This window comes from Phoxinus phoxinus (assembly GCF_949152265.1).
Source record: "Phoxinus phoxinus genome assembly, chromosome: 1".
Lineage (NCBI taxonomy): Eukaryota > Metazoa > Chordata > Actinopteri > Cypriniformes > Leuciscidae > Phoxinus > Phoxinus phoxinus.
The window spans coordinates 14861392-14877734 of NC_136876.1; the positions used below are offsets into that span (position 1 = coordinate 14861392).

At 41.3% G+C, this 16343-nt stretch overlaps 1 protein-coding gene across 3 annotated transcripts in view; it reads left to right on the top strand.

Moving 5' to 3' along the window:
- The window catches only part of gcgra (glucagon receptor a), a 101264-nt gene that overhangs the window by 67697 nt on the left and 17224 nt on the right, over positions 1 to 16343 (top strand). For 2 of the 3 annotated variants that reach the window (XM_079623427.1, XM_079623428.1), the window contains exons 2-7: positions 8952 to 9100; positions 10855 to 10951; positions 11164 to 11271; positions 12414 to 12517; positions 13620 to 13726; positions 13894 to 14056. In XM_079623427.1, coding sequence (XP_079479553.1) covers positions 9047 to 9100; positions 10855 to 10951; positions 11164 to 11271; positions 12414 to 12517; positions 13620 to 13726; positions 13894 to 14056 — 633 coding nt within the window. In that variant the 5' untranslated portion in view covers positions 8952 to 9046. The remainder of the gene's footprint in view (positions 1 to 8951; positions 9101 to 10854; positions 10952 to 11163; positions 11272 to 12413; positions 12518 to 13619; positions 13727 to 13893; positions 14057 to 16343) is intronic. The other variant, XM_079623429.1, reaches the window with a different exon arrangement.

Here is a 16343-nt window from a genome sequence, read left to right on the forward strand (position 1 = left end):
CACCCAGAACACCCTAGCAACCGCCTAGCAACCACCTAGCAACTGCCTAGCAACCACCCAGAACACCCTAGCAACCACCTAGCAACCACCCAAAACACCCTAGCAACCGCCTAGCAACCACCCAGAACACCCTAGCAACCACCCAAAACACCCTAGCAACCGCCTAGCAACCACCCAGAACACCCTAGCAACCGGGTCGTGTTTTTTGCCACTGCAAGCACCATTCACATTTTCTTCTGGAAATGTACGTTCTAGTTCTTATTCTTTTTATTCTGGACAAAGTTCGGCGCGAAACTCGCCCCGCACCGTTTGTCACAGACCCCTGAGTGAGGTGTCAAATCGACCGGCCCATTGAGGAGAGGTGTGCTATATCTTTTCTAAGCGATCGGGTGTACGATGTTCGTACAGCGGACGAAAAAGCGGCCAAAAAAGTCCCATTGACTTAACATTGCGGAATTTTCAGAAATTCAAATCCCAACTGTCATTTTTCACACACACAGACACAAAGGGCCTGACACCCCTGCATGTCTCCCCCTCTCTCTCCCTCAGAGGATTTATATTATCCAGCAGCCAATAAGTAATGGCCTAAAATCTTCATAGCCACACCATAGCAACCAGTTACAGCACCCTAGCAACCATAGGCTATAGGCACGAGGCCGCAGGCCTCGTGCACTCATTATAATGCACTCGTTTAATAGAGATTTTAAATACTCTATAAAAACTCACTCGTAGGCACGAGGCCGCAGGCCGAGTGCCTAACCTTAGCCCTAACCCCATAGTAACCATCTGTGAAAACTACCAACCACCTAGTAACACCATAGCAACCAGTTACAGCACCCTAGCAACCATAGGCTATAGGCACGAGGCCGCAGGCCTCGTGCACTCATTATAATGCACTCATTTAATAACACAACCACTCAAAACACCTTAGAACTCCCTAGCAACCAACCAAAATACCTTAGAACTCCCTAGCAACACCATAGCAACCACCCAAAACACCTTAAAACACCCTAGGAACCACCCATAACACCCTAGCAACCACCCAAAATACCTTAGAACTCCCTAGCAACACCATAGCAACCACCAAAAATACCTCATAACTCCCTAGCAACACCATAGCAACCACCCAAAACACCTTAGAACACCCTAGCAACCACCCATAACACCCTAGCAACCACCCAAAATACCTCAGAACTCCCTAGCAACACCATAGCAACCACTCAAAATACCTTAGAACTCCCTAGCAACCACCCAAAATACCTAACAACTCCCTAGCAACACCATAGCAACCACCCATAACACCCTAGCAACCACCCAAAATACCCTAGCAACCACACAGAACACCATAGCAACCACCCAGAACACCCTAGCAACCACCCAGAACACCCTAGCAACCGCCCAGCAACCACCCAGAACACCCTAGCAACCACTCAGAACACCCTAGCAACTGCCTAGCAACCACCCAGAACACCCTAGCAACTGCCTAGCAACCACCCAGAACACCCTAGCAACCGCCTAGCAACCACCCAGAACATCCTAGCAACCACTCAGAACACCCTAGCAACGACCCGAACAACTTGAATAAGCCATATCTCAGCAGCAGAACATCGTACAGACATGGTTGTTGGCTCGTATGCAATCATGTACCACACTCTAGCAACCGAGTGTCGAGTTTTGCCACTGCAAGCACCATTCACATTTTCTTCTGGAAATGTACGTTCTAGTTAATGGTGCTTGCCTATAGGCAAAGCAACATTAGTGTTATTGCTCATACTTATTATATTTATTATTATTCTTCCACACAAAAGTTCGGCGCGTAACTCGCCCCGCACGGTTTGTCACAGACCCCTGAGTGAGGCGTCAAATCGACTGGCTCATTGAGGAGAGGTGTGCTATATCTTTTCTAAGCGATCGGGGGTGCGGTGTTTGCCCCAGGGGCAAAAAAGTCGACGAAAAATCCCATAGACTTAACATTGCGTCAAACTTTGACGAGTCATAGCTCAGAGCGAGGATTTCGTAGAAATGTAAAATTTACCACATTTGAAGAGGCTGGCAGGCTCTGTAAGAACATACCTCACAATGGGGTAAAAGTTGCACCCCTGGGGGGCAGGAGTGGCCCAAAGTTTCCCATTGACTTACTATGGTGAAGGACGGCCCATGTAATGCATGCGTTTTGTAATGCATGCGTTTATCCTACTATGGTAAATTGCATAGGGATTTTGTATTGAACATAGCTCTGGATCACAGTGTCATAGAGACAAGGGGCCGGGCTCATTTTACTCAGAAGACCAATCAGCATCTCAGGATCATTGTGAAGCTATCAAGCCACGCCCTAGCAACCATTGTCGAGCAGCTTAGCAACCAAAATTCACAGACTCATAGCTCAGAGCAAGGATGTCGCAGAAACGTGTAATTTGGCACATTTAAAGAGACTGGCAGGCTCTGTAAGAACATACCACACAATGGGGTAAAAGTTGCACCCCTGGGGGGCAGGAGGGGCCCAAAGTTGCCCCAATGAAGTACTATGGTGTAGGACAGCCCATGAAATGGGCTGTCCTACACCATAGTAAGCGATATTCTATTGAACATAACTCTGGATCACATTTGAAGAGGCTGGTAGGCTCTGTAACAACATACCACACAATGGGGTAAAAGTTGCACCCCTGGGGGGCAGGAGGGGCCCAAAGTTGCCCCAATGAAGTACTATGGTGTAGGACAGCCCATGAAATGGGCTGTCCTACACCATAGTAAGCGATATTCTATTGAACATAACTCTGGATCACATTTGAAGAGGCTGGTAGGCTCTGTAACAACATACCACACAATGGGGTAAAAGTTGCACCCCTGGGGGGCAAGACCGGCCCAAAGTTGCCCCATTCACGTACTATGGTGTAGGACGGCCCATGAAATGGGCCGTCCTACACCATAGTAAGCGATTTTGTATTGAACATAACTCTGGATCACAGTGTCATAGAGACAAGGGGGCGGGCTCATTTTACTCAGACCACCAATCAGTCTCTCAGGATCACTGTGAAGCTATCAAGCCACGCCCTAGCAACCATTTAGAGCACCTTAGCAACAAAATCCATAGACTTCCATTGAAAGACATCAAATGGATATCTCTGGATAGAAGTGTCATAGAAACACGAGGGTTGGCTCGTTTGACTCGGGGAAGCAAACAGCCAATCCCGAATCACCTCAACACTTCCTAGCCCCTCCCTAGCAACCATTGTCGAGTACCTTAGCAACCAAAACCCAGACAGGGATATCTTGCATTCTGAATGTCACAGAGGCATGGGAGTTGGTTTATATCATTCATACTGACAAGTAGCCTTTGGAGTTTCATGATTGGCAGCTGCCGAGCCACTCCCTAACAACAAAACAGAGTACCCTAGCAACCATTTTGCAAGACCTATATCTCTGCATCAAAACATCGTATAGAGATGGGGGTTGGTTTATACATTCACACTGACTTTGGAGCTTCATGATTGGCAGCTGCCAAGCCACTCCCTAGCAACCAAACAGATTACCCTAGCAACCGTTTTGCAAGACGTATATCTCTGCATCAGAACATCGTATAGAGATGGGGGTTGGCTCTTTTGACTCATGCTAGCAAACAGGACTTGCTACATGCTACACATGCTAGCAGTGAATAGCTACATGCTAATTTTGATTAGCTAAGTGCTAAAACATGCCAAGAAAATGCTACAAACACCATAGTAACCATCTGTGACAACTACCAACCACCTAGTAACACCATAGCAACTACCCAGAACACCCTAGCAACTGCCTAGCAACCACCCAGAACACCCTAGCAACCGCCTAGCAACCGCCCAGAACCGCCTAGCAACCACCCAGAACACCCTAGCAACCACCTAGCAACCACCCAGAACACCCTAGCAACCGCCTAGCAACCACCTAGCAACCACCCAGAACACCCTAGCAACCGCCTAGCAACCACCTAGCAACTGCCTAGCAACCACCCAGAACACCCTAGCAACCACCTAGCAACCACCCAAAACACCCTAGCAACCGCCTAGCAACCACCCAGAACACCCTAGCAACCACCCAAAACACCCTAGCAACCGCCTAGCAACCACCCAGAACACCCTAGCAACCGGGTCGTGTTTTTTGCCACTGCAAGCACCATTCACATTTTCTTCTGGAAATGTACGTTCTAGTTAATGGTGCTTGCCTATAGGCAAAGCAACATTAGTGTTATTGCTCATACTTATTATTTTTTTTTTTATTATTATTATTCTTCCACACAAAGTTCGGCGCGAAACTCGCCCCGCACCGTTTGTCACAGACCCCTGGGTGAGGTGTCAAATCGACCGGCTCATTGAGGAGAGGTGTGCTATATCTTTTCTAAGCGATCGGGTGTACGATGTTCGCACAGCGGACGAAAAAGCGGCCAAAAAAGTCCCATTGACTTAACATTGCGGAATTTTCAGAAATTCAAATCCCAACTGTCATTTTTCACACACACAGACACAAAGGGCCTGACACCCCTGCATGTCTCCCCCTCTCTCTCCCTCAGAGGATTTATATTATCCAGCAGCCAATAAGTAATGGCCTAAAATCTTCATAGCCACACCATAGCAACCAGTTACAGCACCCTAGCAACCATAGGCTATAGGCACGAGGCCGCAGGCCTCGTGCACTCATTATAATGCACTCGTTTAATAGAGATTTTAAATACTCTATAAAAACTCACTCATAGGCACGAGGCCGCAGGCCTCGTGCACTCATTATAATGCACTCGTTTAATAGAGATTTTAAATACTCTGCGGCCGAGTGCCTAACCTTAGCCCTAACCCCATAGTAACCATCTGTGAAAACTACCAACCACCTAGTAACACCATAGCAACCACCAAAAATACCTTAGCGACCGCCCTGAACACCCTAGCAACCGCCTAGAAATGTCCTAGCAATCACCCAAATACCCTAACAACCACCCAGAAAACCTTAGCAATTGCCTAGAAACCACCCGGAACACCCTAGCAACCACCCAAAATACATTAGAACTCCCTAGCAACACCCTAGCAACCACCCAAAATACCTTAGAACTCCCTAGCAACACCATAGCAACCACCCAAAACACCTTAGAACACCCTAGCAACCACCCATAACACCCTAACAACCACCCAAAATACCTCAGAACTCCCTAGCAACACCATATCAACCACTCAAAATACCTTAGAACTCCCTAGCAACACCCTAGCAACCACCCAAAATACCTTAGAACTCCCTAGCAACACCACAGCAACCACCCAAAATACCTAAGAACTCCCTAGCAACACCATAGCAACCATCTATAACACCCTAGCAACCACCCAGAACACCATAGTAACCATTCAGAACACCCTAGCAACCACCCAGAACACCCTAGCAACCACCTGAACAACATGAATAAGCCATATCTCAGCAGCAGAACATCGTACAGACATGGTTGTTTGCTCGTATGCAATCATGTACCACACTCTAGCAACCGGGTCGTGTTTTTTGCCACTGCAAGCACCATTCACATTTTCTTCTGGAAATGTACGTTCTAGTTACGATTATTCTTATTCTTTTTATTCTGGACAAAGTTCGGCGCGAAACTCGCCCCGCACCGTTTGTCACAGACCCCTGAGTGAGGTGTCAAATCGACCGGCCCATTGAGGAGAGGTGTGCTATATCTTTTCTAAGCGATCGGGTGTACGATGTTCGTACAGCGGACGAAAAAGCGGCCAAAAAAGTCCCATTGACTTAACATTGCGGAATTTTCAGAAATTCAAATCCCAACTGTCATTTTTCACACACACAGACACAAAGGGCCTGACACCCCTGCATGTCTCCCCCTCTCTCTCCCTCAGAGGATTTATATTATCCAGCAGCCAATAAGTAATGGCCTAAAATCTTCATAGCCACACCATAGCAACCAGTTACAGCACCCTAGCAACCATAGGCTATAGGCACGAGGCCGCAGGCCTCGTGCACTCATTATAATGCACTCGTTTAATAGAGATTTTAAATACTCTATAAAAACTCACTCGTAGGCACGAGGCCGCAGGCCGAGTGCCTAACCTTAGCCCTAACCCCATAGTAACCATCTGTGAAAACTACCAACCACCTAGTAACACCATAGCAACCAGTTACAGCACCCTAGCAACCATAGGCTATAGGCACGAGGCCGCAGGCCTCGTGCACTCATTATAATGCACTCATTTAATAACACAACCACTCAAAACACCTTAGAACTCCCTAGCAACCAACCAAAATACCTTAGAACTCCCTAGCAACACCATAGCAACCACCCAAAACACCTTAAAACACCCTAGGAACCACCCATAACACCCTAGCAACCACCCAAAATACCTTAGAACTCCCTAGCAACACCATAGCAACCACCAAAAATACCTCATAACTCCCTAGCAACACCATAGCAACCACCCAAAACACCTTAGAACACCCTAGCAACCACCCATAACACCCTAGCAACCACCCAAAATACCTCAGAACTCCCTAGCAACACCATAGCAACCACTCAAAATACCTTAGAACTCCCTAGCAACCACCCAAAATACCTAACAACTCCCTAGCAACACCATAGCAACCACCCATAACACCCTAGCAACCACCCAAAATACCCTAGCAACCACACAGAACACCATAGCAACCACCCAGAACACCCTAGCAACCACCCAGAACACCCTAGCAACCGCCCAGCAACCACCCAGAACACCCTAGCAACCACTCAGAACACCCTAGCAACTGCCTAGCAACCACCCAGAACACCCTAGCAACTGCCTAGCAACCACCCAGAACACCCTAGCAACCGCCTAGCAACCACCCAGAACATCCTAGCAACCACTCAGAACACCCTAGCAACGACCCGAACAACTTGAATAAGCCATATCTCAGCAGCAGAACATCGTACAGACATGGTTGTTGGCTCGTATGCAATCATGTACCACACTCTAGCAACCGAGTGTCGAGTTTTGCCACTGCAAGCACCATTCACATTTTCTTCTGGAAATGTACGTTCTAGTTTGTTATTGTCAACCCCATTTTTTAAAACTGGGCTCATTCCAGTACATTCTGGGATTGCATACTGAAGTTATCTTGCCTATGATGCATTAAAATCGATAGTTCACACAAAAATAAAAACATATGTCATCATCACCCTCATGTCGCTCCAAACATGTTTGGCTGTTTTTTTGGGGAAGATAAAAGAAGATATGCTGAGAAATATATCAGTGTTTTTTTTTTTTTTTGTCAATACAAAGTCAATGGTGACCAGAACAATTTTATATTCCACAGAATAAAGAAAGTCATACGGGTTTGAAACAACATGCGTGTGAGTAAATGGTGACAGAATTATCATTTTTGGGTGAACTATCCATTTAATTTGCTGCCTATGAAGGCGGCTTACTAGAGTCTATATCTGTACTGTGATCATATCTGTTACCATCATGTTCTGTTCTAACATCACCTCTCTCTAAACCACGCAAGTAATAGAGCTGAATGCAGTGTGAGTGTTAGTGTATCCTATCCACAACTATCTGCTTCATCACGCAAGCAAGAGCTTGGAGCAAAGACAGTGACATGGTCAACAGTCTGTGACCTTCCTTTTCCCAGAGGCTTCTTCACTCTGGGATAATGAGCCTGTTGTTTTTATACTGTAGACCAGTAGTCCATGTCTTAATTGCACTGCAAACATTCTTTGTTCTGGATGCTATCCTGATTGCGTACATTTAGCAAACAGTGAAATAAGTTTAGGGAGCCAATGAGGCCCACACTTCTCGCATTATTACTCAAGAGCCAACACCAGTTCTGGTTCTCGGTCTTGTTTTGGGAGTAGGGATGGGGTAAATTAGCACACTATTATGATGTGTTATGATAATTTTATATTGTTAGCTGTCTATATTCATCACTTAATTTCTTAAAATAAAATAAAAATCCTGTAAAAATATGCATCACATTTCCACAAAAATATGAAGAAGCACAACTGTTTTCAACACTGATAATAATCAGAAATGTTGCTTGAGCATCAAATCATCTATCAGAAGGATCCGAAGGATCATGTGACACTGAAGACTGATGCTTAAAATTCAGCTTTGATAAATTACATTTTAAAAATATATTCAAATAGAAACAATAATTTAAAATTATTTCACAATATTAGTGTATTGGTCAAATAAATGGAGCCTTGGTGAGCATAAGAGACTCAGCGGCCATTTACACGAAACTGTTTTCAACTAAAAACTGAAAAGTTGCGTTTTGGCCGTTCTTCGTCTCTTTGTTTGTGTAAAGTAGCCTGCAAAAATCTGAATTTGTGAAAACGGCGACATCATGCGCATGCGTATTACGTGTTCAGTCTAGAGATGCGCGGTGTTTCTTTACAAGGTCACATCGCCAACTACTGGCCTGGCATGAATAATACAGCGTTTTGAGTCAATTTCGCGGATCGCGAACGGGGATCATTTTGACAACGTGGCGTCATATACTGACGCTTTTGACATATCGTCTACATCAAACGCACATGGCACCCTTTAGCGTCAATATGAGACGCAGATAGATATGAGCCAGAAGGCGCCTCCTAACCTAACCCTACCCCAGACCTAAACCCAACCATAACCGAACAAGCTCTGTGCGTGTCATATTGACGCTAAAGGGTGCCATCCATGTGCGTTGGATGTAGACGAAATGTCAAAAGTGTCAGTATATGACGCTCTAGGATGAGAATGCGTTGGAAAAACGCGAAGGAAAACCTTTTCTCTTTTTGGTACATCGTGTAAACGTACCCTTATTTTCCACTTATAGTGTGTACTCTAGTTTTCTGCTTTATGAGATATTTTTAAAATCACAACTTTGAATAGACTAAATGTATGTTGTATACATCACGGATCATGGTTTGCTGTTTGATAACATGTTGATCTCTGACTGTCTGTCTGTCTGTGGTTTAGGTTGTGTGGTGACAGCTGAAGCCTTCCTATGAGGTGAGTATATCCCTTTGGACCCTCGGCTCCCCTCCCAGTGCCAGCAGCAGCAGGACTAAGGGATGTCACAAGTATTCCTCCTTCTCACCCTACTCAGTTTCTCCTCCTGCATCCAGGTCAGAGATTATTCCCCCTCCTCTCTCTATTCTCTCACCCTCTCTCAAAGTGACCAGATGACCGTGAAAAAAAATATTCTGTCATTTGTGCAGTTACTCACTGCATGTTTGTTACGCAGCTCGCAGTATTCTGAAGAGGAATCAGCAGCTGTATACTTCTTTGTATAATACTTACTGTTACCAATATCAGTTTAAAGCGTTTTTTTTATACAATCATAATAAAGCTAAAACTAATTATCGGGACAAATGATGCCCTGTAGCTCCATCAGGACCTGTATAATCGGGACTGTCCTGATTTTATCTGAACATCTGGTCACCCAAACCGTCTCCCGAACAGGGGCATGACTAGCCCTTTTGTGAAAAAGAAGTAAAGCACTTCAGCATATTTAAAGGGATAGTTCACTTTGAAAGACCTGCATGATATGACTGTCAGACAAGAACGGTTTGACCTAAAAATATCAAAATTGAAACTACTGCGGAAAAAAAGACACCTACATCTTGGATGCCCTTGAGGTAAGCTAAAACATACCAAAATTTAATTTCAAAGTGAACTATCCCTTTAATATGGAAATAATATACTTTAAGAGAACACTGTAAAAAATGTGGCTGCGATTAGTTAAAATTTGTTGAGATAACTTAAATATCCAACTTAACCAAACTAAACTTAAGTTAACTAAACTTAATATTTTAAGTCAAGCTTGAACACATACTTTTTAAAGTTGAAACAATGTTGGATTTTAAGTTGTGCTAAATAATCGCAGCAATTTTTTTTACAGTGAATATTTAAAATTAATGTTTATGTTTTCAGACACCTAATTGGATGTTAATTGCAATGAAATAAAAATGTAATTAAATTCAATTTGCTGACCCACTTAAATAGGACTTTATATACTTTAATGCAATTTCTATTGATTCTTGTTGTCTTGTATTTAAATATATTTGTAATTACAAAGTGGCAATTTAGTAACTTTAAAAGTAACACACTTTCACAGTACCGTTCAAATTATAATCAGATACTTTACATGTGATTTTGATATGTTAATCAACTCAAGACATCAAAATAATGTACTTTTTAACTCATGACAAAAACAAAAACATAAAGATTTAAAATGGACTTTAAAGTAAACATTTGCTACATCCATACAAAGTGCTTAATATTGTTAATACTCACTTATGTACACTTAATATGCCCTTTTTCATTAATATTGTAATATCAGAGAGCGCGTTTTTTTTAAACTACACTTTTAAGACGTGCACATTTAATACAATTAAGTACAATTCTTTTTCACAAGTGTGATTTTCGGCTATAGCCTTGAATGTTTTTTTTATTTCTATCTTTTTTTATCTGTGTGCTTGCGACTACCTTTTTTGAGTAAATCATTTTGTGTAAACACTTAGTCATATATATCTTAAAAAGCAGAAAACAAATAGAAATGCAACACGCACCTCTCAGCTCTTTTTCAAGTTGGCTAAGAGTCTGAGCGTTATGCAACTCCCTAAAGATTAGATTAGGCATTACTTCAGCATATTCATGTGAGAGGAATAATAAAAAAATACTATAACATCACACAGGTTCATTAATGAATCCCAGCTTGCAGAAGTTCAGCAGTTACTGTGTTTTATGGTCATTTTTTAACTCCATCTAAACCAACACAACACAAAAGCGTCACCATCTACTTTCACTGTATTACAAAGTACAGCTAATTTTCTTTTATGTTTTATAGAAAAATAAATTCTCTAATTGGATCTTACAGGTGTCATCTGCTGTATACCTCAAAACTTTGATGGCAAGCTGGATGAAGTACCGAGATGAATGTTTTCTAAATGTCAGCAGTGAACCGCCAATGACAGGTGATTTGTTATTGTCCTTCCATAAGGCTTGGCTTGAGTCAGAGTTGGTGTGTAAGTTCAGCGATGATAAAATTGCACAGTGCTGTTAAGGTACAGTACATGTGTTAAAAAGCACTGCTGAGCCCTCAGATTAGGACTCATGTCACATACAGATCCTGTCCAGCACAGCAAGCAAAGACTAGTAGACTTTAACATCAATGGTTGTTTTCCAGGTGTCATGTGCAACCGAACGTTTGATAGGTATGCCTGCTGGCCGGATGCTCTGCCCAATACTACAGTGAGTGTGCCTTGTCCCTGGTACCTGCCCTGGCACAAGGAAGGTACTGTAAATATAACATTTACATTTATTTATTTATTTTAGGACTATTAAGCATTATTTACATTGCAACAATTGCAAAAAAAAAAAAAAAAAAAAAGTTTACAAAGGATTTGAGACATAAACTGTTTTCAGGTTACAAAAAGTATAAATCAAACTTAAAGGAACACGCCGACTTTTTGGGACTTTAGCTTTCACCGTATCCCGCAGAGTTAGATACTGTAAGTCCATACATACCCTTTCCATCTCCGTGTGTGCCGTAACCTTGTCTGACGCACCCACCGCTAGCCTAGCTTAGCACAAAGACTGGAGGTAAATGGCTCCAGCTAGCATACTGCTCCCAATAAGTGACAACATAACGCCACATTTGTCTATTTACATGTTGTGATTTGTACAGTCACAGAGTATACAAATAACAAGGTCACATGAGACACAGACATCTTCTAACCGGATACATACTGGGAACTATATTCCCAGAAGGCGAAGCACTGCTACTTCTGCGGAGTGATTTGCTCGCAGCACCTGTGAAGCCCCGTGGTGAGGAGCAGAGAGTTCGCTCAGTGTGTTGCGCTAATCACTCCGCAAAAGCAGCAGTGCTTTGCCTTCTGAAAATATAGTTCCCAGTATGTATATGGTTAGAAGATGGCTGTGTCTCATGTGACCTTGTTATTTGTACACGCTGTGACTATACAAATCACAACATGTAAAGAGGAAAATGTTGGCGTTATTTTGTCTCTTATTGGGAGCAGTATGCTAGCTGGAGTCGTTTATTTCCAGTCTTTGTGCTAAGCTAGGCTAGCGGTCGGTGCGTCAGACAGAGTTACGGCACGCATGGAGATGAGAAGGGTATGTATGGACTTATCTAACTCTGGAGGATACGGTGAATAAGATAAAGTGTTCCTTTAAGATCAATTTACACTTATTCAAGCTTGACATTAAATATGATTGAAGCAATTTCAATGATTAAAAGACTGTAAAAGATCTGTGGCTGCAGTTTACATAATGCACTTATTTTAGATTACTGTAGCTCATCTTCTTCCACTAATTTAACACATTTCTCCATATGGAGTATTCTCTTATGCTCATTTGACGCTCTCTTATGCACCCTGTGTGACCGCTCCATCTGTGAATGTGTTTGTGTGTCAGTTCGACATGGGCACGTGTATCTGGAGTGTGACGCAGACGGACAGTATAGCAAGCAGAAGAACACCAGCGAATGTATGTCACGTGACCCCACACAAATCAACATGGTATGTGAGAAATAGGCGTTTGTTATAAATATCTATAAGATCTTAAAAAATTTTTTAAGATCAGTTGTGTTCATTTCTGCACCACTAAAGGTGGCAATACACTAAACAATTTTTTAAATCTAAAAACAGATTCCCCTCTAAAGTCGGCACAAAATATCAGCCATGTGTTCTGTGAAATCTGTCAAAATCTGCAGACTGGATCTGACTGGTTGCAACTAGTTTCAATTCAACCCGACTGCAGATCGGTGTACAATTTTGAGCTAAGTTTGTGTCTTAAAAAACAATGTGGGTAACACTTTAAATGCATTAACTAATAATAATTTGCACTGTTCATTGTTCATGTCAGCTCAGCTAGATTAAATGATATTAACAGATACAACTTCTGATTTTAACAATGCATTAGTTAATGTTGAAATTTAAATTTAACTAAGATTAATAATTCTTTATTAATTTTCATTAAAAGCGATCATTGACTTAACTTTAAAAAAGTGAGGAAACCCGTTGCCTTAAAATTATAAAGCAAATAAACTTCATGCGTAATTGAAAAAATTAAGTTATATGGAATTGTCAAGTTCACATAACTTATTTTTTTCAATTACGCATAAAGTGTATTACTTAATAATTTTAAGGCAACGGTAATTAAGTAATTACTCTGTATCACGGACACTGTAAAATAAAGTGTTACCAAACCGGATTGTACAGTGTTACCAAAATGTCTTTTTAAATTGCGTTTAAATTCACATTGCGTGTTTTCGAGGAATGCGGCTGTGAGTCCTGAAAATGTACAGGTGTGAGTTCGGTTATAGAATGTTATCGAAACTCCCGTAAATATCTGAACTGTGTGTGAACGTAACCGTATCATAAAGACTCAAATACAGATCTGACAACTGAATTCTGATGCTGTGTGAACTGCGATCAATAAACATAGACATGATATTATCAACAAATAATTTAACCTGCATGCTCCTAATATAAAAGCACATCAAAGTATGACTTTAGAAGTTGCTTTAGGGACTATGGCATATTAATAATTTGTTTGCATTTAATAAACTGTGCATTTGCGTCATTGTCTGATCAGATGTATTTGTATGTCTGCGTGCAGCAACACTACGGACGGATCCTCAGTCAGTTTCGGACCATGTACACCGTTGGATATTCTCTGTCTCTCGGGGTGCTGGTGCTGGCGTTGGGCATACTTGTGACCTTTAGGTAACATTCAAGTCATCTATTCGTTCCGATTACATTTTAAATTTAAAACGTATTTTTGCATCAGTTTTCGGGTCTTCGAAAGCGTTTACGGTTAAGGAGTCGGTTTTCTTCGTGTGAACAGTGAACAGCTTTCTGACTTTTCATTCATTGCTCTTCGGTCCCTGCAGGAAGCTGCACTGCATGAGAAACAACATCCACATGAACCTGTTTGCCTCCTTTATCCTGCGAGCCTCTTCTATCCTTATCAAAGATGCCATGTTGGAAAGGTCTGATACCTTCCACGTTGGCCAGGAAATCACCACTGAGGTGGAGTGGCTGGTTAAAAACGAGGTCCAATAACCTGCTGTCTTTCTTTATGATTTGTTATGAAATGATAATAATACACTACCGTTCAAAAGTTTCTCAATGTTTTAGCCTTTTCTGCTCACCAAACATTTCAAATTACAGTTTCTAATAACTATTTTTTATTTGAATACATTTTCAAATGTAATTTATTCCTGTGATGGTAACTCCAGTCTTCAGTGTCACATGATCCTTCAGAAATCATTATAATATGCTGATTTGATGCTCGAGAAACATTTCTGATTATTATCAGTGTTGAAAACGGTTGTGCTTGATACATTTCTTCAGGATTCTTTATTGAATATAAAGCTCAAAAAGCACTATAAAGATGAACCAATTGCCTATAATATAAATTTAAACTACGGTAAAATACATTTTCATTTGAATTGGAATTAACATCCAATTAAGTGTCGTGAAAGATGAAAGTCTTGAAAATGTAATGCATCCTTGTTGAATAAAATTAGAAATTTCATTAAAAATACTAACACAAACCTTTGAACAGTAGTGTATATCTCTGGATTCATGGACATTTTTAATAGTCCTATGCACTGGACAGTTGTGGTCAGAATTGTTGGCACCCTTGGTAAATATGATCAAAGATGGCTGTAAAAAATAAATCTGCATTGTTTATCCTTTTGATATTTCATTCCAAAAAATTGCACAAATCGAAACGTTCACTGAAGTAAAAAAAAAATGTGAAAGTGGGGGGACAATCACATCCTCTTCAGTTTTCTCTGGTTCAGGTCTGGGGACTGGGATGGTCTATAGCGGAAGCCTCATTTCGTGCTCAGTGACACATCTTTGTGTTGATTTTGATGTTTGATGGAAAATCCAATCACGCTCCATTATAAGATTTCTTGCAGAGGCAGTCAGGCTTTGCTTTTTTTATCTGGTGGTGTTTGCTTGAATACATGATACCATGTATCTGAACAAGATGTGCAGGACCTCCAGCAAAAATATAGGCCCACAACATTAAAGATCCAGGCTATATTTAACCTTGTGCATGGGGTACTTTTTATCCCTGTTTGCACCAAACCCATCTAATTTAGTTTCATCTGACGACAGAAGTTCAAGTCGTGTCTGACAACTGAATATGCTGGAATTTCTTTTTGGATGATCGAGGAGGATTGTTCTTGAAACCCTGCCAATATAGTGGTTGTGATATAGTGGTTGTTAGATGTTTTGTATAGGCTTTCTGACCCCAAGACTCAACTAATCTCTGCAATTCTCCATCCGTCTTTGGCCACTCAATCTTTCCTCCTCGCCGTGCATTAAGGCAATATAGACACATGTCATCTTCCTGGCAGATTCGTAACATCTTTAGTTCATTGGAACTTCTTAATTATTGCCCTGATGGTGGAAATGGGGATTTTCAATGCTTTAGTCATTTTCTTACAGCTCAACAATATTTTGCAGAACTATATTCTTTGGTTTTACTCATTGCGATGGATGATTAAGGGAATTTGGCCTTTGTGTTTCCTCATATTTATACTTATGTGGAACAAGAAGTCATGGCTTGACAATTTCATGTTCCTAGTCACCATGGTGTGCTAAAAATGTCAATATTAATGGGAATATACTTCAGAGATATTTAATTATGGCCAAAATTGTTTGGGAAAGAAAAAAACTATTATTTCATAATTTGACCCCCCCCCCCGAGTTTTTGTTTTATTAAAGATCAAAAGGATTAAAAAAAAATGCAGATTTGTTTTTACTGCCATCTTTGTTCATATTTACCAGGGATGTCAGGGATGTCCGTCCTCAACTGTAATTACTTTAAAGAAATATTCAGGGTTATTTACAATTGAATGTCTATAGACAGCATGTTGTGAATTATTCAGTTTACAGAACAAGTACTAAAAACACATTTCTACTTTTAAAGATTAAATGCAATTTGTTAGAATTAGTGTCCCTAAAACTTACTGAATAATTATATTAACTACATTCAGCATATAGAACATTACTGTTAACAATTGACAATAAAGATCCATGCTGTAAATTATTTGTTCGTTGTTAGTTTGTGATAGCTATTGTGTTAACTAATGTTAATTTAGCGTAATGAAGATTTCATAAAAGTGCTTTAATAAGCAGCTTCTGCTTTCGGCTTTTAAACTCTTCAGTGTAAATCGTTGCCCATGCTAAAATGCAGTCCATGACCAGGAATGACCCGGAATATTCCTTGAAATGCATGTTTGTACAGATATGGCTTAAATACCTGTTTACTGAATAGAGGCGGCAGGTTAAAATTTAGCCTAAAGCTTTCAGTGACCCAAAA